This window comes from Mobula birostris, chromosome 17 (assembly GCF_030028105.1).
Source record: "Mobula birostris isolate sMobBir1 chromosome 17, sMobBir1.hap1, whole genome shotgun sequence".
Taxonomy (NCBI): domain Eukaryota; kingdom Metazoa; phylum Chordata; class Chondrichthyes; order Myliobatiformes; family Myliobatidae; genus Mobula; species Mobula birostris.
Genome location: NC_092386.1, coordinates 13,760,873 through 13,787,907, shown reverse-complemented (window position 1 = coordinate 13,787,907; position 27,035 = coordinate 13,760,873). Strand labels below are relative to the sequence as shown.

Below are 27,035 nucleotides of genomic sequence, written 5' to 3'. Positions count from 1 at the left end.
AGTAAGTCAGATTTAGATGGCATGGTTGTGTAGCAGTCAGGGCGATGCTTTACAGCACCAAATATCACGGATTGGATTTCAATTTCCGCCGCTGTCTGAGAGGAGTTTGTATGTTCTCTCTGTGACTATGTGTGTTTCCTCCGAGTGCTCTGGTTCTACTAAACATAGTAAATTAGGCTAGGGCAGTGGTTACCACAATGTTTTACAGCGCTAGGAGTTCAAAGAGTTTGTGAAGAGTTTGCAGTTTCTCCCAGTGACCATGTGGGTTTCCTCTAGATGTTCCAGTTTCCTCCCACAGACCAAAAACATCTGGGTTAGGGTTTTTGGCATCCGTTAGGCTCATAAGACCATGGATTTGCGCCTTGGAAAGTATCCAGGGCGCAGACCTGGGCAAGGTTGTATGGAAGACCAGCAGTTGCCCATGCTGCAAGTCTCCCCTCTCCACAACACCAATGTTGTCCAAGGGAAGGGCATTAGGACCCATACAGCTTGGCACTGGTGTTGTCGCAGAGCAATGTGTGGCTAAGTGCCTTGCTCAAGGACACACACGCTGCCTCAGCCAAGGCTCAAACTAGCGACCTTCGAATCACTAGACGAACACCTTAACCACTTGGCCACGCGCCAACACTACTATTGATCTCCCAAACAACAGGAATTCTGCAGATGCTGGAAATTCAAGCAACACACATCAAAGTTGCTGGTGAACGCAGCAGGCCAGGCAGTATATCTAGGAAGAGGTACAGTCGACGTTTCAGGCCGAGACCCTTCGTCAGGACTAACTGAAGGAAGAGTGAGTAAGGGATTTGAAAGTTGGAGGGGGAGGGGGAGATCCAAAATGATAGGAGAAGACAGGAGGCGGAGGGATGGAGCCAAGAGCTGGACAGGTGATTGGCAAAAGGGGATACGAGAGGATCATGGGACAGGAGGTCCGGGAAGAAAGACAAGTGGGGGGGGACCCAGAGGATGGGCAAGAGGTATATTCAGAGGGACAGAGGGAGAAAAAGAAGAGTGAGAGAAAGAACGTGTGCATAAAAATAAGTAACAGATGGGGTACGAGGGGGAGGTGGGGCCTAGCGGAAGTTAGAGAAGTCGATGTTCATGCCATCAGGTTGGAGGCTACCCAGACGGAATATAAGGTGTTGTTCCTCCAACCTGAGTGTGGCTTCATCTTTACAGTAGAGGAGGCCGTGGATAGACATGTCAGAATGGGAATGGGATGTGGAATTAAAATGTGTGGCCACTGGGAGATCCTGCTTTCTCTGGCGGACAGAGCGTAGATGTTCAGCAAAGCGGTCTCCCAGTCTGCGTCGGGTCTCGCCAATATATAGAAGGCCACATCGGGAGCACCGGACACAGTATGTCACCCCCGTCAACTCACGGGTGAAGTGTTGCCTCACCTGGAAGGACTGTTTGGGGCCCTGAATGGTGGTAAGGGAGGAAGTGTAAGGGCATGTGTAGCACTTGTTCCGCTTACACGGATAAGTGCCAGGAGGGAGATCAGTGGGGAGGGATGGGGGGGACGAATGGACAAGGAAGTTGCGTAGGGAGCGATCTCTGCGGAATGCAGGGGGGGGGAGGGAAAGATGTGCTTAGTGGTGGGATCCTGTTGGAGGTGGCGGAAGTTACGGAGAATAATATGTTGGACCCGGAGGCTGGTGGGGTGGTAGGTGAGGACCAGGGGAACCCTATTCCTAGTGGGGTGGCGGGAGGATGGAGTGAGAGCAGATGTACGTGAAATGGGGGAGATGCGTTTAAGAGCAGAGTTGATAGTGGAGGAAGGGAAGCCCCTTTCTTTAAAAAATGAAGACATCTCCCTCGTCCTAGAATGAAAAGCCTCATCCTGAGAGCAGATGCGGCGGAGACGGAGGAATTGTGAGAAGGGGATGGCGTTTTTGCAAGAGACAGGGTGAGAAGAGGAATAGTCCAGATAACTGTGAGAGTCAGTAGGCTTATAGTAGACATCAGTGGATAAGCTGTCTCCAGAGACAGAGACAGAAAGATCTAGAAAGGGGAGGGAGGTGTCGGAAATGGACCAGGTAAACTTGAGGGCAGGGTGAAAGTTGGAGGCAAAGTTAATAAAGTCAATGAGTTCTGCATGTGTGCAGGAAGCAGCGCCAATGCAGTCGTCGATGTAGCGAAGGAAAAGTGGGGGACAGATACCAGAACAGGCACGGAACATAGATTGTTCCACAAACCCAACAAAAAGGCAGGCATAGCTAGGACCCATACGGGTGCCCATAGCTACACCTTTAGTTTGGAGGAAGTGGGAGGAGCCAAAGGAGAAATTATTAAGAGTAAGGACTAATTCCGCTAGACGGAGCAGAGTGGTGGTAGAGGGGAACTGATTAGGTCTGGAATCCAAAAAGAAGCGTAGAGCTTTGAGACCTTCCTGATGGGGGATGGAAGTATATAAGGACTGGACATCCATGGTGAAAATAAAGCGGTGAGGGCCAGGGAACTTAAAATCATCGAAAAGTTTAAGAGCGTGAGAAGTGTCACGAACATAGGTCGGAAGGGATTGAACAAGGGGTGATAAAACAGTGTCGAGGTATGCAGAAATGAGTTCGGTGGGGCAGGAGCAAGCTGAGACAATAGGTCGGCCAGGACAGGCAGGTTTGTGGATCTTGGGTAGGAGGTAGAAACGGGAAGTGCGGGGTGTGGGAACTATAAGGTTGGTAGCAGTGGATGGGAGATCCCCTGAGCGGATAAAGTCGGTGATGGTGTGGGAGACAATGGCCTGGTGCTCCTTAGTGGGGTCACGATCGAGGGGTAAATAAGAGGAGGTATCCGCGAGTTGTCGCTGTGCCTCAGCAAGGTAGAGGTCAGTACGCCAGACTACAACAGCAACCCCCTTATCGGCGGGTTTAATAATAAGGTTAGGATTAGTGCGGAGGGAGTGGAGAGCAGAGCGTTCGGAAGGAGTGAGGAGAATTCATCTCCCAATTGGGTTAGGGTTAGCGAGTTATTTATTTATTTACTGAGATACAGTGCGGACGCCCAGCAATCCCCCAAGTTAATCTTAGCCTAATCGTGTGACCAATTAACCTACCAACTGGTACAACTTTGGATGGTGGAAGGAAACTGGATCACCCACCCAGAGGAAACCCACACACGGACTCCTTACAGGCAGAACGTACAAACCCCTTACAGGCAGCGGTGGGAATTGAACCCAGAACTGTACTGGAAAGCATTGTGCTAACTATTACACTACCATGCTGCCCCCATGGAGTTGTGAGTAGGTTCTGCTGGCCCCAGAAGCATGCCAATACTTGTGGGCTGCCCCCATCACATCCTCATACTGCGTTGGGCATTGACACAAACAATGCATTTCACTGTATGTTTCGTTATACACATGACAAATAAGGATAATCTTCAGGCTGTACTTTGAGAAAACAAACCTGAAAATGATCAACATTCCTCCCCTCACCCCACAAATAACAGTCTCTGCTGAAAGAAGCTTCTGCACATTTATCTCCGATTCCTCAAAAGATCTAAGATTAGTAATCAGGCGCCCATGCACCAGGGGCGTCAATAAGTGCTCTTACTTCAAGTGTAGCATAGAACTGAAACAGCTTTACAGTCTACATATTAACTGCCTTATATCCCTTCAATGTGTAATCAATCACAGGGGCTGAAGCTAGTCTAACGGTAGGTCAGTTCTGAACCGCTCCTGACTGATAAATGTTACCATATGGAGCTAATCTTGTTTGCGGCTCACCCTGCAAGAACACCTTCTGGCCTCAAGTGTCCAATTTCTTGGATGAGTTTCAGTGGATAAAGGATTTGTTCTCAGAAGGAAAGGAAAATCCAAGCTGGTATAAACTTGGCTTTAAGGTTAGAATTCTACAAAATATACGGGTTCTTCAGTGATAGAGATATCCAATGATTTTTGGGAAAAGTATTTACTTGAGTTTATGAGAAATTGAAACTAACTATTTCATAACAAATTTGCAGCACTCTATAAAAATAAATGAAGTACAACACAGAACATTACAGCAGAGTACAGGCTCAATGTTGTGCCAGATCTTTAACCTACTCTCAGATCAAACTAACCCTTCCTTCCCACACAACCCTCAATTTTTCTAACTTCCATGTGCCTCCCTAAGAATCTCTAAAATGTCTCTGATGTATCTGCCTCCACCACCACTCCTGACAGCACGTTGCACACACCCACCACTCTCTGTAGGATAAAAACTTACCTCTGTCATCCCCCTATACTATCCTCCCAGTCACCTTAAAATTATGCTCTTTTCTATTAGGCATTTCCGCCTCTGGTTGTACACTCGTCTTATCATCTTGTACATTCCTGTGAAGTAGGTATAGATCTGTCTAACACTCTCCTGGACTACAAGTGACCCATGTTGGACGGGGCTCAGAGTGTTTCTGTGGTGTTGAACGTTCAGGCATACATGGACTAACTTGCCCTTTCTAAGGCCACATCGTAAACTGGAGTCGGAAGAAAGGCTGAAAGCGGCTAGACATGTGGAGTGGGCTCAGTCTAAAGTAGTGCAGCAAGGTAGCATTTCCTCAGACTGATGTCTTGGATAACAGCACTAGCGGGCTGCCCCCCCCCCACATCCTTCTTGTTGCTTGTTAATGCAAAGAAAGCTTTTTACTGTGTGTTTTGATGTGCCTGTGATGAAATAAATCTGAATCTGAATCTTAAATAAGCTGAACATGACATCGTGATAGTCATAGAGTCACTGAAACATTAGTGCGTGTCCTAGTCTGTGCTAGAACATTATTCTGCCTCGTCTCATTGACCCATGCCAGGTCCATACCCATCTATAGCCCTCCTATCCAAACTTCCCTTAAATGTTGAATCTGAACCCACAACCACCTCTTCCACTGGCAGCTCGTTCCCACTTGCACCTTCCTCTGAGCAAAGAAGCTCCCCCTCAATCTCTCCTTAAATATTTCACCTTTCCCCCTTAAACGATGACTTCTACTTCTGGTCTCATGCAACCTCAGTGGAAAGAACCTGCATGCATTCACCCGATTTATACCCCTCATAATTCTGTACACCTGATGTTGGGATAAATTTCCGACTTTCACTAAGTGTGAAGCTGATTGACCTCTCAACTGTCTTAAGTGCCCCTAATGTATCTCTCTCTAACACCATCCCAGCCCTGCCAGGGGCATTTAAGCAAATCCTAGGCAGGCACATGGATGATTATATACAGTGCTGCTCGGAGTTTGTGAACCCGGTAGAATTTTCTCTATTTCTGCATAAATATGACCCAAAATGTGATCAGATCTTCACGTAATTCCTAAAACTAGACAAAGAGAACCCAGTTAAATAAATAACAAAGAACATTTATTTATTAAGAAAAATGATCCAATACTTGTTGGAAAAAAGTATGTGAACCTTTGCTTTTAGTAACTGGTGTGACCCCCTTGAACAAGAATAACTTCAACCAAACTTTTCCAGTAACTGTTGATCAGTTCTGTACATCAGATTGGAGAAATTTTAGGCCATTCCTCTTTACAAATCTGCTTTAACTCTGGGATGTTGGTGGGCTTCCTTGCATGAACTGTTTGCTTCAGGTCCTTCCACAACATTTCTGCAGGATTAAGGTCAGGACTTTGGTTTTTCCTTTCTTTTTTTTTTGGCGTGTGCCTGCTTGCATGCGAGTCTGTCGTGTGCGTCTGCGTGTCCGCACGTGCGTCCGTGATGATGGATTTTTCATGGTTTTACAAGGCACGGAGCGAGAGAGAGACTGTGTGGCGCGCCACTCCTCACACAGACATTTTTGCAGTATTTTCCCTTTATTTTATGAGGTCGCATTGCGGTCTTGACACTCAACCCGGCACAGATGGAAAGCGTACTCAGGGGCGGACCCGACTAGTTTCGAACCCAGGAACCTCCACTCCCGGGTCCCGCGCCGATGTCGTTGTGCCAGCAGCTGGCCCAGAACTTTGTTTTTTTCTAAAACATAAATTTTCTTCTTTTTAAACCATTCTGTTATTGATTTACTCTTGTCTTTTGGATTGCTGTCTTGTTGCATTATATAACTTCTATTAAGCTTCAGGTGACGGACTGCTACCCTGACATTCTCCTGTAAAATGTCTTGATATAAATATTGAATTCATTGTTCCCTCAATGATGACAAGCTGCCCAGGCCCTGAGGCAGCAAATCAGCCCCAAACCATGATGCTCCTTCCACCGTGCTTCACAGTTGGGATGAGGTTTTAGTGTTCGTGTGCAGTGCCCATTTTCCTCCAAACATATCAATCTGCACTTCTGCCAAAACGTTCAACTTCTGTCTCATCTGTCCACAGAACGTTGCCTGAGAACCATTGAACATCCAGGTGGTCCTTTAAAAACCTGCAGCAATTTTTTTTTTGAGAGCAGTGGCTTCCTCCGTGCTATCCTTCCATGAACACCACTCTTGTTCAGTGTTTTTTTTATATAGTGCACACATGAGCAGAGACTTTAGCAAGTTCTAGAGATTTCTGCAGGTCTTTTGCTTTTACCCTTGGGTTCTTTTTCACCTCCTTCAGCGCTGCACATTGCACTCCTGGTGTGTTCTTTGCAGGATGCCCACTCCTAGGGAGAGTAGCAACAGTACTGAGTTTCCTCCATTCAAGACCGGCATTACCCCGGAGGTTCACATACTTTTTCCAACAAATACATGTAATATTGGATCATTTTTCTCAATAAGTAAATGAACAAGTATAATGCTTTTTGTGTTGTTCATTTAATTGGGTTCACTTTATCTAGTTTTAGGACTTACATGAAGATCTGATCACATTTTAGATCATATTTATGCAGAAACAGAGAAAATTCTACAAACTTTCTAGTACCACAGTAGGAAGGGTTAGATTGACCTTAAACTAGGTTAAAAATTCAGCACAGCTTCTTGGGCTGAAGGGCCTGTACTGTGCAGTAATGGTCTTTGTTCCTGAAATGTCAACTGATTATTCATTTTCATAGATGCTGAGTTCCTCGAGTATTTTGTGTGCTTTAGATTTCCAGCATCTGCAGAATTTCTTGTGTTCTACGTTGAGCCACCCAGAAATGCACTGTCTGCTAGCTGTATTCAAACACTTTCTTGGAACCACTGGAGTTTGTGAAAAGGACATTTTCCAGGTCAGAGAATCTGCAAAGTCATGGCTCAGGGCAGAATGTAGGAGAAGAGTTGTCATATCTCACTTCCATTTTATTCTAATTCTGACATCAAGTAGATCCCTGCTCATTTATACCCTATTGTAGATAATGAGAGAACCTACCCTTCTATGTATCATGACTTTAGAATTGAATAAAGTGCAGCTTAACCAATGGATAACTTCTAAAGTGCAGTTACTGGTGAGAAACATATTTCTGTGATAAGATGCAAAAATGAATAAGGCTATTGGAAAAAAGCCAGCATACTTTACAATTTCTAACACTGTACATAAAATAACAGAGATATTTAGGTTCTGGAATAACCCAGTCAAAATCAGCAAATCCAAATACAATCTTCTCGTGATGTGACCCGTTTTAAAATAGAACAGCAGTGAAACATATAACGATGCAAATGTGTTGCCAAATGAAGATGAAGGCCATCATTAGAAATCTGAATTAGGCCAGCTATCCATTCTGTGCACAAGGAGGAGGGAATTATTCTGAATCACCGTCTTTCTTTCAGAGTCTGCAGCTCGTCTCATTATACAGGATGAGTCGGATAATGTAATGTACATCTTCTAAGACTACAGAGGACTAAACCTTGAAAAATCATTAATCTATGATTTTGATAGAATGTGATGGATAGATCAAAACTTGAGAAGAACAAACAAGTTAATCTGGTTATTTTGCAACATTTGTTGACATATAGGGAACTATTAGTGCACACTCTCTAATTCTATACTTTGAGGACTGTTTTCTTTTTAATAATACACCAAAAGTCTCCACGCGTTCAAAGTATATCTTGTCTTGTGTTGCTGGACAATAATTACTTCTGGGTGTTTCAGTTGCCACCTTGCTGAAGTTCAGCGATAGTTGTTCTGAAGGAAGCGACGACTCAACAATGAAAGGAAATAATTCAAAACACAACAACCTCTTATAAACATTTTATAAAGCTTTGAGGCAGAGCACCCAAGATAACTATGAGATTTACCGACAGAAAGGTGCCATTTTAAATAAACCATTATTTAAATTTTATAGTCCCCTTGCCAATCTAAAAAAACTGACTGAACCATAAATCAAGCGTTGTGTCGCTTATAATGAAGGTCATAAACATGCAGTTTCTGCATATGGATAATAAAAAAATCAGCTGAGGTTCTGAAACAAGACAAAAATGAACAAAACAGTCAAAAAACAAGTAAGGCCTGGAGGCCAGGAGCTGGCTAGTCCTTGGATTGGAGTACTGTCTAAGTGAGCAGGAAGGTGGGAGGGATATGAGAGTGGCTCGTTTTGCTGTCGTTATCTCGTTGTTGTTGCTGCTGGTGTTGTTCGATGAAACATTGTGGGCATGCTATGCTGGCGCTGGAACGTGTGGGCACCTCGTTCGGGTGTTCCGGTTGTTTAAGCAAATGACACATTTCACTGTATGTTTCGATGTACATGTGATAAATAAATCTGAATTTGAAGTAATACGTTTTAATATTCGGTGTTTTCGCCTGTTCTTCCTTGTTGCCGTTCATGCGATTTGTTTTTTGTATGTGTGGGGTGGGGGTGGGGTTGATTTTCTTGTTGTCGTTTGCGCAATTTGTTTTTTTTGTGTATGGAGGTTGATTGTTTTTGAACGGCTTCCACGGTTTTCTTGGTTTGGTGGCTGACTGGAGAAGACGTATCTCAGAGTTGTATACTGCATACATACTTGAATAAATTTGAATTGAACCTTAACCTGCTTTCATTCTTTTTGCTCCAAGTCAGATGATTTATGAATCATTTACCAGAGATTCAATTGGTTAAAAAGGGAAAAAAACTCAATTTTCATTGTCTTAATTCTAATTTAATTTACCTTTGTTCAGTTGGTGCCAATGTTAATAGCTCAACAAGCTCACTGTATCAAGAACCTTTACCTCTGCTCCTGGGTGGCATCAATCATTATCGGAGTCATTAATTCAGAAGTTCGACAAGGATGGAGAACAAAAAATGGCTGGCCAAGTAAATGGTGCTCCTGTGCAAATAATGAACAAAAAAATGATATTTAAGAAACAATTTAAAAGAAGTTTTACCATTCTATTCCTATTACACTCACTGCAAACTTAAGCTCTGCATCGAATCAATGGGACAATATCCGCGCTATTTCCTGGACCTTTCCATTTTTGCATTGTAACTGTATGAGGAACATTTGACAGCTCTTGGGCTGTATTCCCTGGAGTTCAGGAGAATGGGGGGTGGGGGGTGGGATCTCATAGAAACATTCCAAATGTTAAAAGGCCTGAACAGATAAGATATGGCAGTGTTGTTTCCCATGGTAGGGGAGTCTAGGACAAGAGGGCATGACTTCAGGATTGAAGGACGTCCTTTTAGAACTGTGGAGAAATTACTTTAGTCAGAGGGTGGTAAACCTGTGGAATTTGTTGCCACGAGCGGCTGTGGAGGCAAAGTCATTGGATGTATTTAAGACAGAGATAGATAGGTTCTTGATTAGCCAGGGCATTAAAGGGTATGGGATGAAAGTAGGGGAGTGGGGATGACTGGAAGAATTGGATCAGCCATGATTGAATGGCGGAGCAGACTTGATGGGCCAAATGGCCTACTTCTGCTCCTACTTCTTATGGTGCTATGGTTTAAACTTGCTTTAATTTTTGATTTCTAGTATTGATGAATGAATTAAATGTTCAGTGTAGGATGGCTATGCTGGAGTTTATATGTCTGGATTAACAATGAAGTGTCAAGTGCCTTTGTCACACAGCAAGAAAACATTGTGGGCATGGACTTTAGCAAGGCCTTTCACAAGGTCTTGCATGGGAAATTGGTCAAGAAGTTCAGTCGTTTGCCTTTCAGGATGAGGTAGTAAATTGGATGAGACATTGGCGTCATGGAAGAAGCCAGAGAGTGGTTGTAGATGGCTGCCTCTTTGACTGGAGGTCCATGAGTAGTGATATGCTGCAGGGATCAATGTTGGGCCCATTCTTATTTGTCATCTGATCCGGATGACACTGTGGTACACTGATTCAACAAATGTGTAGACGACATCAAGTTTGGTGGTGTAATAGACAGTGAAAAACACTATGAAAGCTTGCAGCAGGATGTGCACCAGCTGGAGGCTACCCAGACGGAATATAAGGTGTTGTTCCTCCAACCTGAGTGTGGCTTCATCTTGACAGAAGCTCTCACTCCATCCTCCCGCCACCCCACTAGGAATAGGGTTCCCCTGGTCCTCACCTACTACCCCACCAGCCTCCGGGTCCAACATATCATTCTCCGTAACTTCCGCCACCTCCAACGGGATCCCACCACTAAGCACATCTTTCCCTCCCCCCCCCCGCTTTCCGCAGGGATCGCTCTCTACGTGACTCCCTTGTCCATTCGTCCCCCCCCCCCCATCCCTTTCCATTGATCAAGCAGAATAAGTGCTACACATGCCCTTACACTTCCTCCCTTACCACCATTCAGGGTCCCAGACAGTCCTTCCAGGTGAGGCAACACTTCACCTGTGAGTCGGCTGGGGTGATATACTGCATCCGATGCTCCCAATGTGGCCTTCTATATATTGGCCAGACCGTTTCACTGAACATCTACGCTCTGTCCACCAGAGATAGCAGGATCTCCCAGTGGCCACACATTTTAATTCCACATCCCATTCCCATTCTGACATGTCTATCCACGGCCTCCTCTACTGTAAAGATGAAGCCACACTCAGGTTGGAGGAACAACACCTTATATTCCGTCTGGGTAGCCTCCAACCTGACGGCATGAACATCGACTTCTCTAACTTCTGTTAATGCTCCACCTCCCCTTCGTACCCCATCCATTATTTATTAATCTTTTATTATTATTTTTTTTTCTCTCTGTCCTTTTTCTCCCTCTGTCTCTCTCACTATACTCCTTGCCTATACTCTGGGCTTCCCCCCTCCCCCTTTCTTTCTCCCTAGGCCTCCCGTCCATCCCATGATCCTCTCATATCCCTTTTGCCAATCACCTATCCAGCTCTTGGCTCCATTCCTCCCCCTCCTGTCTTCTCCTATCATTTTGGATCTCCCCCTCCCCCTCCAACTTTCAAATCCCTTACTATCTCTTCTTTCAGTTAGTCCTGACGAAGGGTCTCGGCCCGAAACGTCGACTGTACCTCTTCCTATAGACGCTGCCTGGCCTGCTGCATTCACCAGCAATTTTTAAGTGAAATGCATCATCTTGTACCAAGAATGTGCTTGGGACAGCCCTCGAATGTCACCACACTTCCAACACTGACATAGCAGATCCCAACCCGTAGTCTTTGTAATGTGGGAAAAAAGCAGAGCCCTCCCATTGGGCGCTGCAGTTTCCTCCCACATTCCAAAGACACACGAGTTCGCAAGTTATGGGCATACTATGTCGGCACCGGAAGCATGGCAACACTTGCAGGCCGCTCCCAGTACTGTGTTGGTCAATCCTCAGACGGTGTTGGTCATTGATGCAAACAACAGATCTCACTGTATGTTTCAATGCTTTCATGTACATGTGACCAATAAAGCTAATGTAATTTAATCTTTATTAGCAATTTCATTGCAGTAGCATTCTAAACAGTTTAAAATACAAGTGAATTGCACAGAAGTATTTCTATTATATTCACCAGAGTCACGGAGTCATATGGCATGGAAGCGGGGCCTTTGGCCCAATTCATCCAGCTGACTGTGTCGCAGAACGAGCTACTCCCATCCTCCAGCCCTCTAAACCTCTCCTATCCATGGCTTTTAACTGTTGGTAATGTGCCACCTCAACACTACTAATGGCAGCTCATTCCACCCTTTAGAGTTATAGAGCAATACAGATTCTTCAGCCCAGCCAGTCTATACCAACCATGGTAGCCACCCATTTAGTTCCAATTTCTTATGTTTGGCCCACATCCCTCTCAGCCAGGGGTTCCCAACCCATGGACCAACACCATTAAGCAAGGGGTCTGTGGACCCCAGGGTGGGAACTCCTGCTCTAAGCCCTGCCCCTCCATACACCCATCAAAGTGCTTCTTAAGTTACACCATTGTACCTGTCTCAACCATGTCCCCTAGCAGCTGGTTCCATATAGCGTCCACCCTCTCGATGACAAAGTTGCCCCTCAAGTCCCTTTTAAATCTTTCCCCTTTGATTCTTAAACTTCTTATACTTAGCAGCCCATTCCTATGTGCTTTCATTCTGTCTATGACCCTCATGATCTTAAATACCACTGTCAATTCACCCCCCAATCCCCTACGTTACAGCGAATAAAATCCTGTTCTATGCAACCTCTCTTTGGACCCCAAGTCCAGGCAACATCCTGGTAAATCTTTTCTGCTGAATTTTGCTGAGCTAAATTTAGAGTCACAGAGCACTATGCACAGAAACAGGCCCTTTGGCCCATCTAGTCCATGCTAAACTGTTACTTTGCCTCGTCCCATCAACCTGCACCTGCACCATAGCCCTCCACACCCCTCCCATCCATGTACTTATCCAAACTTCTCTTAAGTGTTGGAATTAAACCCGCATCCACCAATTCCACTGGCAGCACACTCCACATTCTCACCACCCTCTGAGTGACGAGGTTCCCTCTCAGGTTCTCCTTAAATATTTCACCTTTCACCCTTAACCCATGAACCCTAGTTATAATCTCATCAAACTTCAGTGGAAAAACGCTGTTTGCATCGACCCTATCTATACCCCTCATAATTGTGTATGTCTCTATCAAATTTCCTCTCATTCTCCTACAGTCCAGGGAATGAAGTCCAAACCTGTTCAGCCTTTCCCTGTAACTCAGGTGCTCAAGTCACGGCAATATCCTTTTAAATTTTAAACAAAAGGGATTCTGCAGGTGCTGGAAATCCAGAGTAACACACACAAAATGCTGGAGGAACTCAGTGGGCCCAGGCAGCATCTATGGAAATTAATACCGAATTGATGTTTCTGGTCATCAGGGTTGGAAAGGAAGGGAGAAGAAGTCAGGTAAATTTTCTTCTTACTCTTTCAATCATATTGTTATCTTTCCTGCAGATTGGTGACCAGAACGGCTCACAATACTCCAAATTTGGCATCACCAACGTCTTATATAACTTCAACATAACATCTTCTATGTGATTTCTCTTCAAGATAGGCAGTAAAAAAGTACTGGCATTTACAACTTTTGTATAAATCTACAAACTTTGGTATAATGTACCAAATAAAATGCTAAGAATGAGGTGCAAACTTCCTGCATCATAGAGAGCAGGAAAACCTGATTCCGCATACAGCACTGTGCAAGTCGCTAGGTGCCTAAGACTTTTGCACAGTACTGTAGGAATTTTATCTGTTGTTAATGTACTGCTGCCACAAAAAAAATTTCATGACATACGTGATTGTTGACAAACCTGATTCTGATATGGGACTGAGAGTGGGAAGGGGGTAGGGAGAGGGGAATCATGGTTGGGAACAGGGGAATGGAGAGGGGAGGGAGCGGGAAGCACCAGAGACAAATTCTGTAATGATCAATACACCAATTGTTTGGAATCAAATGTCCTTGCCCGGTGTCTCAAGACTGGGGGTGTCTGAACCCACTCCGCTTCCCTTCCCGGACCTGGCATTCCCTCTCCGCCACCTGTCCCACACATTCCCACGGCACTTACAGTAATGTGCAAATGTCTTAGACACCTGAGCTGAGCTGTGTGTGTGTGTGTGTGTGTGTGTGTGTGTGTGTGTGTGTACACGCACACATATACACGCACACCTGAGACCTTGCCATAGTATTGTAACTCCCAGTACTTGCGGGTTGCCCTCAGCACTTCCTTGGACTGTGTTGATTGTTTATGCTTAACAACACATTTCACTGTATGTTTTGATATATGTATGACAAGTAATCTTTAAATCTTTAATCTTTAGAATGAGCTAAAGAATGAACGGCTGTAAAGACTGGAAGAAATTTGCTTAACAAATACAAATTACAATGAAACTATGAAAAAAAAAAACAAGATACCGCATTTGCTGGAAATCCAGAGCAACACACACAAAATGCTGGAGGAACTCAGCAGGTCAGGCAGCATCTGTGGAAACGAATAAACAGTCCATGGTTCGGGCTGAGACCCTTCATCAGGATGGGAAAGACACCAGAGTAAAAAGGTGAGGGAGCGGGAGGAGGGAGAGCTAGAAGGTGATGGGTGAAGTCAGGTGGGTGGGAAAGGTAAAGGGCTGGAGAGGAAGAAATCTGATTGGAAAGGAGATTGGACCGTAGGCGAAAGGGAAGGAAGAGGGGCACCAGGATGAGGAGATAGGGAGGTGAGGAGAAGAGCTAAGAGGCCAGAGTGGGGAATAGAAGAAGAGGAAAGGGGGAAGGGAAAAGAAAAAAAATACTGGAAGGAGAATTTGATGTTCATGTCATCAGTTTCAATGCTACCCAGATGGAATATGAGGTGTTGCTCCTGCACCCTGTGGGTGGCCTCTCTGAGGAGGCCGTGGACCGACCTGGCGGAACGGGAATGGGGATAGGAATTAAAATGGTCGGCCACTGGGAAATTCCGCTTTTGACGGATAGAACGGTTGTGCTCAGCAAGGTGTTCCTCCAGTTTACGTTGCGCCTTACCAATGCAGAGGAGGCCATATTTGGAGCACCGGACAAACAACAGGCAACCCCAACTGATTCACAGGTGAAGTGCTGCCTTACCTGCAAGTCCTGTTCAGGGCCCTGAACGGAGGTGAGGGAGGAAAGTATTTTTGCTGTTCTCAGTAACAAAAACTGCTTACTCTTGCAGGGTCTCATGGGTTTCTGCTCTTGTCTGCATAAGAAAGTCAGTCTTTGAGTTTTGAAGTCTTTTGCGATTTTTAGGGGATGCAAGTTACTAAATTTTGTAAGACTTGAAAAGCAGTGTAATTACCTGAACGCACGGTTGTTAGTGCATTCATTCTGGGAGATTTTGTTACTAATATGTTACATCTGGTTTTCGTAGAGTTCTAAAGTAAATGGCCGTCTGGTTTAGTGTTCTTTATAGAGTGGCTTATTGCAATACTTCCAAAAATATTAAGCAGTTGGCAAACGTCTACATGTAGCAAAATATTTTAAATTATCTGAAAATGTTACACATTTGGATCAGGTTTTCCTGCTTTCTATGTTGCAGGAAGTTTGCAGCTCATTCTTAGTATTTTATTTGGTATATTAAACTGAAATTTGTAGATTTACACAAAATTTGTAAATGCCAATACTTACTTTGATATCCATCTTGAAGATGAGTCATATTGAAAAATCTTGTATTCCAGTGGTAGCATAATCACAGGCTACACTGTGCTGCCAGAAACTTGTTTCAATAAATGGCCTCACTCTCTTTGCCTGGAGAGTTCAGTTACTTACCAAACTGAAAACAGTACAGATTCTAAAGCAATGGCTGAATTTTCATCCCCTTATCTCATCGCTACCATCAGGGATGAGGTACAGAAGCCTGAAGACACACACCCAACATTTTAGGGACAGCTTTTTCCAGTCTAACATCAAATTTCTGAATGGTCCATGAACACCACCTTATGCCTTACTACGAGCAACCTCGTCGCAGTAAAGCAGCATCCATTACCAGAGATCCCCACCACCCAGGCCATGCTCTGTTCTCATCAATGCCATCAGGTAGAAGGTACAAGAACCTTAGGACTTGCACCACCAGGTTCAACAACAGTTACTACTTACTTACTACTACAGTGACACTTATCACTTTGAACTTAAAGTATTTATATATCCTATTGTAACATATAGTAATATTATATGCATTGCAACACACATAAAAGTTGCTGGTGAGCGCAGCAGGCCAGGCAGCATCTCTAGGAAGAGGTGCAGTCGACGTTTCAGGCCGAGACCCTTCGTCAGGACTAACTGAAGGAAGAGTGAGTAAGGGATTTGAAAGTTGGAGGGGGAGGGGGAGATCCAAAATGATAGGAGAAGACAGGAGGGGGAGGGATGGAGCCAAGAGCTGGACAGGTGATTGGCAAAAGGGGATACGAGAGGATCATGGGACAGGAGGTCCGGGAAGAAAGACGGGGGGGGGGAGGGACCCAGAGGATGGGCAAGGGGTATATTCAGAGGGACAGAGGGAGAAAAAGGAGAGTGAGAGAAAGAACGTGTGCATAAAAATAAGTAACAGATGGGGTACGAGGGGGAGGTGGGGCCTAGCGGAAGTTAGAGAAGTCGATGTTCATGCCATCAGGTTGGAGGCTACCCAGACGGAATATAAGGTGTTGTTCCTCCAACCTCAGTTTGGCTTCATCTTTACAGTAGAGGAGTTTCCAACCTGAGTGTGGCTTCATCTTTACAGTAGAGGAGATTATATTCCGTCTGAGTAGCCTCCAACCTGATGGCATGAACATCGACTTCTCTAACTTCCGCTAATGCCCCACCTCCCCCTCGTACCCCATCTGTTACTTATTTTTATACACACATTCTTTCTCTCACTCTCCTTTTTCTCCCTCTGTCCCTCTGAATATACCCCTTGCCCATCCTCTGGGTTTCCCCCCCCCCCCTTGTCTTTCTTCCCGGACCTCCTGTCCCATGATCCTCTCGTATCCCTTTTGCCTATCACCTGTCCAGCTCTTGGCTCCATCCCTCCGCCTCCTGTCTTCTCCTATCATTTTGGATCTCCCCCTCCCCCTCCAACTTTCAAATCCCTTACTAACTCTTCCTTCAGTTAGTCCTGACGAAGGGTCTCGGCCTGAATCGTCAACTGCACCTCTTCCTAGAGATGCTGCCTGGCCTGCTGCGTTCACCAGCAACTTTTATGTGTGTTGCTTGAATTTCCAGCATCTGCAGAATTCCTGTTATATGCATTGCACTGTGTTCCTGCAGCAAAATTTACAACATACACAGTAGCCACTTTGTTAGGTACCTTCTGTACCATCCACTTCAAGGTTCAATGTGTTGTGCATTCAGAGATGCTCTTCTGCACACCACCATTGTAACATTTGGTTGTTTGAGTTACTGTCACCTTCCTGTCAGCTTGAATTAGTCTGGCCATTCTCCTGACCTCTTTGGTAGAAGGAATAAAGGCACAGACTATATTTGAATAGGAAATTGGCATTGAAAAAGGAATTGGGAATCCTAGTGCAGGATTCATTAAAAGTTAACTTGTAGGTTGAGCTGATAGTAAGGAAGGCTAAAGTAATGTTAGCATTCATTTCAAAAGGATGAGAATATAAAAGCAAGGATGCAATATTGCAGCTTTATGAGGCACTGGTCAAAGCAGTTTTAGAGTATTATGAGGAGTTTTGGGCTCCTAGATAGAGTGAATGTGTGGGGGAGTCTAGGACTAAAGAGCACAGCCTCAGAATAGAAGGACGTCCCTTTAGAAGAGAGATGAGGAGGAATTTATTCAGCCTGAGGGGGGTGAATCAGTGGAATTCGTTGCCACACGGGACTGTGGAGGCCAAGTCATTGGGCATATTTAAAGCAGAGATTGATAGATTCATGATTGGTACAAGTGTCAAAGGTTACAGGGAGAAGGCAGGAGAATGAGCTTGAGAGGAATAATAAATCAGCCGTGATCAATAGTGGAACAGATTTGATGGGCCAAGTGAACTAATTCTGCTCCTATATCTCATGGTTTCTCTCATTAACAACACCTTTTTCCCCACATACCTACTGCTCACTGGATGTTATTTTTGTTCATCACACCATTCTCTGTAAAATTCTAGAGAGTGTTGTGTGTGAAAATCCCAAAAGACTCAGCATTTTCTGAGATACTCAAACCACCCATCTGGCACCCACAATCATTCCGTGGACAATGTCACTTAGATCACATTTCTTCCCCATTCTGATGTTTGGTCTGAACAACAACTGAATCTCCTGATCATGTCTGCATGCTTTTATGCATTGAGTAACTGCCATATGATTGGCCGATTAGATATTTGCATTAACAAGCAAGTGTACAGGTGTAACTAATAAAGTGGCTACTGAGTATCTTCCTTATTGTAACAACTAATAATATTTTGGATATTGCACTATGCTGTCCCCCATAAAACAACAAATTTCACAACATATGTTATTGATAATAAAGCTGCTTTTGATTCTGAAATCCTGATTTTTTGGGTTCCACCCTGCAATAAAGTATTACCACAATCCGATTCCACTCCAGACACATATTTTTCAACGTAGTCACGGACTGCTTAAACCATCTCCTCTTTGCCTTGGTCAGGAATCTCCCCCAGGTAGGTAGTCCTTACAAGAGTGGTAACTGCACCAGGCACAGAAGACAGTGGTCATGGTCATGAGAGCCTGACAAAAGCAGTGACATTTCAAATCCTTCAGAGACTTCAGTTAAACAGCAGTCTTAAGATTTGGCAAGTGAGATGTTTTGACCAAAAACTTTGATCACTCTAAAACAAGGCCAGCACTTTTTTTCCAAGAATTTTCAATAAAAGGAAGAAAACACAGATGCGGTACTGTTCCCTGGAACTTGGCAGACTTCCAAACCTCTTGAAAATGATGAAGGAATAACCCAAAGCTAAGATTAATAAACGATTCACAAAGTAATGGTCAAGTGACAGACATCAACATAAATATGCCATAAAAAATAGAACTATGAATTTCTTCCACTGTTTGAACAGGAAGCAAAGGTTTTTTTTTGACGTTTTTGGCACACCAGTACAAGAATATTACTGTTTCAGCCGAAGTTAAACATTGCTTATGCATCTTTAAAGAAAATCTCTTGTATCTCACCTGTCAAACAATTTAATTGTTAGGCATCATTTGCTCACAGCGACCCAGGTACAAGGTTATCGGTTTACTTTCATACTGCATGCAGGACGTTACTTACGTACTGCCTGTTACGTCGCTGGCACTTAGGACAGCAATGAAGGTCCTCCATCTTTGTCTGTCCATACCCTCACACACAAATGTAGAAGGTTTCTTCTTTGCTGTTTCCGCAGCAGTATTTTTTTTCCCAGTCAGGGTTGTTATCCGTGAGCTGAACATCCAAACCTGGAGGACCAGCGGACCACTCTTAGCCTGGCATCTACCCTTTTGGCCTGTTTGGCATGGATGACCCAACCAAGAACAAAGCACGAGACCCTAACTCCAGCCAATATAGCTCTCTGGGTCATTGAGGCACACAAGCTTCCAAACCCTACAGTAAGTTTGTGGTCCTTTTGGAGGATGTTGGATGTTAGATTTGATATTATTTATTTATTTAGAGATATGGCACAATAACGAGCCTGCACCACCCTATGTGACCAATTAACCTACTAACCGGTATGTCTCTGGACTGCGGGAGTAAACCGCAACAACCAGAGAAAACCCACACAGTCACAGGGAGAACGTACAGACAGCAGCGGGAATTGAACACGGGTCGCTGGTGCTGTAACAGCATTGCACTAACCGCTATGTCTAGATAACTTGATTCAAAGGTTAAAGATTGGCTTTATTAGTCACATGTATATCGAAACATACAGTAAAATGCATCGTTTGTCTCAGTGATCAATATAGTCCAAAGATCGTGCTGGGCAGCCCGCAAGTGTTGCCATTCTTCTAGGAACCAACATACCATGCCCGCAACTTATTAACCCCAACGCTGATGTTTTTGGAATGTGGGAGGAAACCAGAGCACCTGGAGGAAACCCACACAATCACAGAATATGATTTCTGTCCTCGGCGGGAGGAGAGAAAGCAGCGCGCCGCGCGTGTGCAGCCCTCTGGTGAAAAATGATATCGTGTCCGTTAAATAGGGTCGTGGACAATTCTGATTTGATGGAGATGGACGTGAAAGCACAGAGGAACATCTGGAAAAATTTCTAAAACGCTTGTTCGCTGCTGTCGTTACTGCGTGGTGGGGAATCTTTCAGAGGGAAGGCCTCAAAATCCCCGGCTTTGCCTGCTGTTGGCGACCGAGATGGAGGTCAAATCGCTCGGATAGAGATGGCGCTCAGTACTCGGTGTCGGAGAGCTGATCGAAGGCTCGAGGTTTTCGGATGACTCAGAGTCGGATCGTAGTCGGGTATGGCAGGGAGAGTTTTTCTTCCTTCTCCCGTCTGCGTGAGATGTGGGACATTTGAGAAACTTTGAACTTTTACCGTGCTCATGGACTTCTTCATCAAGTTATGGTATTGTTGCACTGTTGTAACTGTATGTTATAATTATGTGGTTTTGTTAGTCTTTTCAGTCTTGGTCTGTCCTGTGTTTTATGATATCATACCGGAGGAAATATTGCATCATTTCTTAATGCATACATTACTAAATGACAATAAAAGAGGACTGTGTGTCTTCATAATCTAAAATATACAAACTCCTTACAAACAGCGGCGGGAATTGAAATTGGGTCTCTGGTGATGTAAAGTGTTACGCCAACTGCTACACTACCTTGCTGCTCCACAGTGACGGGGGCGTGGAGAAGTTGCCTTGAACGGGTGGGCAGCCCTGATGCTTGTAAAAAGGACACCAAAATTTACCTTTAGCTCAAGGTACAACAAAGGTGGAACAAAGAACGATACAGCACAGGTACAGGCCCTTCAGCCCACAATATTGTGTCAAACTAATCAAATGTCCAACTAAACTAAACACTTTCTCCAAAGTTTCCTGATTAAATTCTGATCACAACCATTGAAAAGCAGATCTTGCAACAAGTCAGAAAGGAAGGTGCTATGAGGCGACAATAGTTATTGCCAGATACTGAAGGTAAAAAAAAAGTCCGATTAATATTACTGTTAATGAGTCACAATACCAGTCATCCCTTGTAACAAACTGCTTCCATTTTTACAGGTACCCACAAACTAGATTACCTTCCTCTGTAACTGACCCAGCACAAGATGTGGAATTGCTGCGTACTTAAAGAAACATGGCTCCAGGACAACATCCCATGTGCCGTCAACTTTCAGGCCATGTCACTCAGGGACTTGTGATAATACTATTTTGTGACTGTATTCTGCTCTATCATAACTATATGAGTTGTGTGTGACTGTATGCACTGTGCTTTGCACCGTGGTCCCAGAGGAATGTTGTTTTGTTTGGCTGTGTAAATGTATATGGTAAAATGACAACACTACTTACTATTACCATTGGAAAGGAGGTACAGGAGTCTTAGGTCCCACACCACCAGGTTCAGGAACAGTTATTACCCCTCAACCATCAGGCTCCTGTGGATAACTTCACTCACCTCAACTCTGTTCTTAGCCTTGATAATTACCAGATTTTCAGAATTAGAATCAGGTGTATTATCACTGCCACATGTTGCGAAGTTTTTTTTTGTTTTGTCGCAGCAGTATAGTGCAATACAAAAAAAATTATAAATTATAATAGGAAATATATATATTTAAATTAAGTAAGTAGTGAAAAGAGAGAGTAAAGATAATGAGGTTCATTGTCCATTCAAAACTCTGAAGGTGTTGTGTATTTAATGTTTCAGCAATATTTGAGCAATCTTGTACATATATTGCTGGATTAAGCATTCTTGTTTGTCTAAGTAATTCATTACGGGTTATATGTATAAATGCATGAATTGCACACGTCATCATGCTACCATGTGGTACTCGTGCGCCTCACTTAAAGGAAACATATGAAGTTAGACGGACATTTCAGACTCCTATGCCTTCCTTTGAATTAGTTCAATGTTTTGAAGTTACAAAAGCTAACAGAAGGAGAAGAAGCTGTTACTAAAAACATTGGGGGCATGTCTTCAGTCTCCTGTGCTTCCCCCTTGATAGTAGTAATGAGAAACAATCGTGTCTTTGAACAACATCAGATGAGTGGACGTTATATATGTGCCGGGTTGTCCAGGTCTCCAATTTTATTGACATAGCCTCAGAATGGTGTCCTAAAGTCACTTAGGGAGGCAGCATTTTAGTTAGCTAATCTAACTAAATCTGCTCCAAGCTTATTTAAGTATTAGCTGTGAGGAACTTCAAATAAGGAAATGTTAACTTAGTGCCGGGGGTAAAATCAAATGGTACTTGAACCATATGGTCAACAAGATCAGAGATAATTTTCCAACCTCAACGTTGTTTTCCTTCCCTATGTAGTATCCTTTGATTCCTTCAATTTCCAAAAATCAATTAAGCATAATTACTCATCGGTCATTAGCTAAATTATCTCAGGTAGCTTTGCATTAATCACTCATTCCTGACAGATGTTAAAGAAACAAATATATCAAAGATACTGAAAAACAGCAATTCTGCCAATATCATCAAAGAGAAGAAAGAACATAGAAAATAGAACACTGGAGCCTAGTACAGGCTCTAATTCAAGATTAATCTAACCCATCCCTCCCACATAACCCTTCATTTTTCTAACATCCATGTGCTATCTAAGAGTTTCTCAAATGTCTCAAATGTATCTGCTTCTACCATCACCCCTGGCAGCACATTCCACACACCCACCACTCTCTGTGTAAAGAACTTACCTCTCACACTCCCCCTATGCTTTCCTCCAATCATCCTAAAATTATGGCCTATTGTATTTATGTCCTGGAAAAATGTCTCTGGCTGTCCACTCCCATCAATTTCTCTTATCATCTTATTCCCATCTGTCAAGTCACTTTTCATCCCCCTTCATTCCGAAGAGAAAAGACGTAACTTGCTCAACCTTTCCTCATAAGACATGGGGGCGTCCTGCTGAACCTCCTCCGTGCCCTCTCCAAAGCTTCCACATCCTTCCTATAATGCAGAATGAGGGGAGGTTTGATCAAGGCATACAAAATTATGAGGGGTATAGACAGGGTAAATGCAAGCAGGCTTTTTCCACTGAGGTTGGGTGAAACTAAAATTAGAGGTCATAGGTTAAGGGAGAAAAGTGAAATATTTCAGGGAAACCTGAGAGGGAATTTCTTCATTGAGAGGGTGGTGTGAATGTGGAAAGATCTGCCAGCAAAAGTGGTGGATGTGAGCTCAATTTGCAACATTTAAAAGAAATTTGGTTAAGTTCATGGACAGGTGGGGTTCAAAGGGCTATGGCCCAGGTGTGGGTCAATGTGACAAGGGAGAATAACTGTTCAGCATGGATTAGATGGGCCAAAAGGCCTGTTTCTGCTCTGCAGTGCTCTATTACTCTGTGAATAATCAGACATCCTCTTCACCCCACCTCCTAAAATCATTACCATATTTTTTGGTGGAAGGGATATTTTTTTTGACAACAAATGTAAAATTAAGGCAGAGTATAATAAATATTATTAACCATTTAACCAGAGAGACAAGTACACGTTACAGATTTTTGGCATTACTTGCATAATGGGGTGAAAGGGCAAGCGTCCATCCTATATTTCTGCTGTTTTATGACACCCAGTGGGATGTTTATAGACTGTTACATCCAGCCTGCTGCACGTTATTCACAGGGGCTGCCCAGCACGATCATCGCTGATTCGATTTGATGCAAACAACACAGTTCACTGCATGTTCTGAGGTACAGTACTGTGCACAAGTCCTAGGCAACCGAGATGTTTTTTTTTTTTACATGGTTTCAGATGGCATGGCCTCCACAGAGTTCTGATCTCAACATCATCGAGGCTGTCTGGGATTACCTGGACAGTCGGAAGCAAGCGAGACAGCCAAGGTCTGCAGCAGAACTGCGGCAAGTTCTCCAAGATGCTTGGAACAACCTACCAGCCAATTCTCTTCTAAAACTGCATGACAGTGTACCTAGGAGGATTTATGTAGTTTTAAGAGCAAAGGGTGGTCACTCCAAATACTGATTTGATTTAAAAACACGAGAAAGTCTGCAGATGGTTGAAGTCCAAAGCAACACACACAGCAGGTCAGGCAGTGTCTATGGAAATGAATAAACAGTCGATCTTTCCATTAAACACAGATGCAGAATTAAGCCATTTGGTCCACTCAGTCTGCTCCACCATTCAATTATGGCTAATCCTTTTTCTCCCCTCCTCAACCCTACTCCCCAGTATTCTCCCTGTAACCTCTAATGCTGTGGCCAATCAAAAACCTATCAACCTCTGCCTTAAATACACCCAATGACCTGGGCTCCACAGCTGCACATGGCAACGAATTCCACAAATTCACCAACGTCTGGCTAACGAAATGTCTCCATATCTGTTTTAAATGGATGCCCCTCGATCTGGAGGTTTTGCCCTCTTATCCTAGACTCCACCATCATGAAAAACATCTCTTCCACATCTACTCTGTCTAAGCTTTTCAACATTCAGAAGGCTTCAATGAGATCGCCCCCATCCTTCTAAATTCTAATGAATAGAAACATAGAGCTATCAAATGTTCCTCGTATGATAACACTTTCATTCCTGGAATTATCCTTGTGAACCTCCTCTAAACCCTCTCCAATGCCAGCACATCTTTTCTTAGATGAGGAGCCTAAAACTGTTCACAATACCTTAAGCTGAGGCTCACCAGTGCCTTATAAAGCCTCAGCATCACATCCCTGCTCTTACATTCTAGATCTCTTGAAATGAATGCTAACATCGCATTTGCCTTCCTCACCACCGACTCAACCACTAAGTTAACCTTTGAGGTGCTCTGAGTAAGGACTCCCAAATCCCTTGGCATCTCAGATTTTTGGATTTCCTCCCCAGTTAGAAAATAGTCTACACATTTATTTCTTCTACTGAAGTGCATGACCATGCATTTTCCAACAATGTATTTAATTTGCCACTCTCTTGCCCATTCTTCTAATCTGCCCAAGTCCTTCTGCAGCCTACCTGTTTCCTCAACACTACCAGCCCCTCCACCAATCTCTGTATCATCTGCAAACTTGGCAACAAAGTCATCTATTCCATCATCTAAATCATTTATATACAGCATAGAAAGAAGCATTCCCAACATAACCCCTGTGGAACACCATTAGTGTCTGGCAGCCAACCAGAAATGGATCCTTTTATTCCCATTTGCTGCCTCCTACTAATCAGCCAATGCTCTAACCATGCCACTAACTTTCCTGTAATACCATGGGCTCTTAACTTGGTAAGCAGCCTCATGTGTGGCACCTTGTCACAGGCCTTCTGAGAATACAAATATACGACATCTGCTGCATCCTTTTTATCTATCCTACTTGTGATCTCCTCAAAGAAGTCCAACAGGTTCATCAGGCAAGATTTTCCCTTAAGGAAACCATGTTGACTCTACCCTATCTTGTCCTGTGTCACCAAGTACTTCATAGCTTCATCCTTAACAATTGACTCCAATATCTTCCCAACCACTGAGGGTAAGGTAACTGGTCTATAATTTCCTTTCTGCTGCCTCCTTCCTTTCTGAAAGAGTGGAGTGACCTTTGCAATTTCCCAGTTCTCTGGAACCATGTCAGAGTCCAATGATTCTTGAAAGATCATAACCAGTGCATTCAAATCTCTAATGCTTCCCCTTTCAGAACCTTAGGGTGCAGTTCACCTGGTCCAGGTGACTTATGTACCTATAGGTCTTTCAGCTTTTTGAACACCTTCTCGGGCTGAGATTCTTCTATAGGACTGAAAAGGAAGGAGAAAATGCCAGAATAAAGATGCTGGGGGAGGAGAAGGAGGATAGCTAGAAGGTGATAGGTAAAGCCAGGTTGGTTGGATAGATAAAGGGCTGGAGAAGAAGTAATCTGATAGGAGATGAGAGTGTACCATAGGAGAAAGGGAAGGAGAGGGCCTGGGGGAAGTAATAGGTAAGTGGCCAGAGTGGGGACTAGAAGAGGGGAGGGGGCAAGAAATTTTAGTTTCGTTTTTCATGGTTAATACTCTTCTGGCTGGTAAGGTGGAGATCCGTCTCAACCAAAGGAGGTGTAAGGCGCTCCTACCCTCCGCCAGCCTGCAGGCCACCCTTGGGTGAGGTTTAGCATTTGCTTAACCACCCGATCAGGGTCATGTGAAGCCACGGAGAGCAGGTGGTGGATGGTCGTATGAGCAACTGGTGCTAATCACAAGTCCTGGTTATGCGACCACTGACGCCAGGCAGACAATCTCTAAAAGGTATTGATAATGGCTGGGGTCACCCGTCTTGTAAAGACACTGAGCAGACAATGGCAAACCTCTTCTGTAGAAAAATTTGCCAAGGACTAGCATGGTCATGGAAAGACCATGATCTCCTACGGCATATGACGTAAGTTACAAACTGCTCTTTATGGTAATTGTTTTGAAATTTAGAACCTTTTCATTTCATTATTTTTGAAAGCACCTTCACTGCACAGAAACTGTTACACGTGCCAAAGACTTTTGCAGAGTACAGTATATGTGACAAATAAAGCTAATCATTAATCTTTATTTGTTAAGTTATTAACTGAATATGTAGCAGTGAGAATTACCTGGCTAAACTGACCAGGGTACAAATGTCAATCATCGCCAACATCATCCTCAACCGACCAGGGTACAAATGTCAATCATCGCCAACATCATCGTCAATTCGCTATGACACTGTTTCATAGTGAATTGTTCAAAGTTCAAAGTAAATTTATTAGCAAAGTACGTGTAAGTCACCATATACAACCCTCAGATTCATTTTCTTGCAGGCATTCACAGTAGAACAAAGAAATACAATAGAATCAATAAAAAACTGCACACAAAGACTAACAAACAATGAGTGCACCAAAGACAAGCTACAAGTACAAAAATAATAATAATAAATGAGGAAATAAATATTACTGAGAACTTGAGTTATAGAGTCATTGAAAGCAAGTCTGTAAGTTGTGGAATCAGTTCATTGTTGGGATGAGTGAAATTATCCCCGCTGGTTCAGGAGCCTGATGGTTATAGGATAATAATTGTTCCTGAACCTGGTGGTGTGGGACCCACGTTCCTGTACCTCGTGCAGCACTCCTTGTAGATGTGCTCCATGGTGGGCAGGGCTTCTTGTCTGATGGATTGGGCTGTATCTACCACTTTTTGTCGGCTTTTCCATTCTTGGCGTTTCCATGCCAGGCTGTGATGAGCCCAGTCAAAATACTCTCCAGTGTGCATTAATATAAGTTTGTCGAAGTTGTAAATGACATGCAGAATCTGTGCAAACTTCTAAGAAAGTAAAGGTGCTGCCATGCCTTCTTTGTAATGGCACTTCTGTGCCAGTTCCAGCGC

General features: G+C 43.8%; 1 protein-coding gene across 3 annotated transcripts in view; it reads right to left on the bottom strand.

Annotated features, from left to right (window-relative positions):
* The window catches only part of atg10 (ATG10 autophagy related 10 homolog (S. cerevisiae)), a 233,172-nt gene that overhangs the window by 14,035 nt on the left and 192,102 nt on the right, over nucleotides 1-27,035 (bottom strand). For 2 of the 3 annotated variants that reach the window (XM_072281042.1, XM_072281040.1), the window contains exon 7: nucleotides 9,007-9,104. In XM_072281042.1, the coding sequence (XP_072137143.1) occupies nucleotides 9,007-9,104 (98 nt within the window). Of the gene's footprint in view, nucleotides 1-9,006; nucleotides 9,105-27,035 lie in introns of those variants that run through there. The other variant, XR_011889435.1, reaches the window with a different exon arrangement.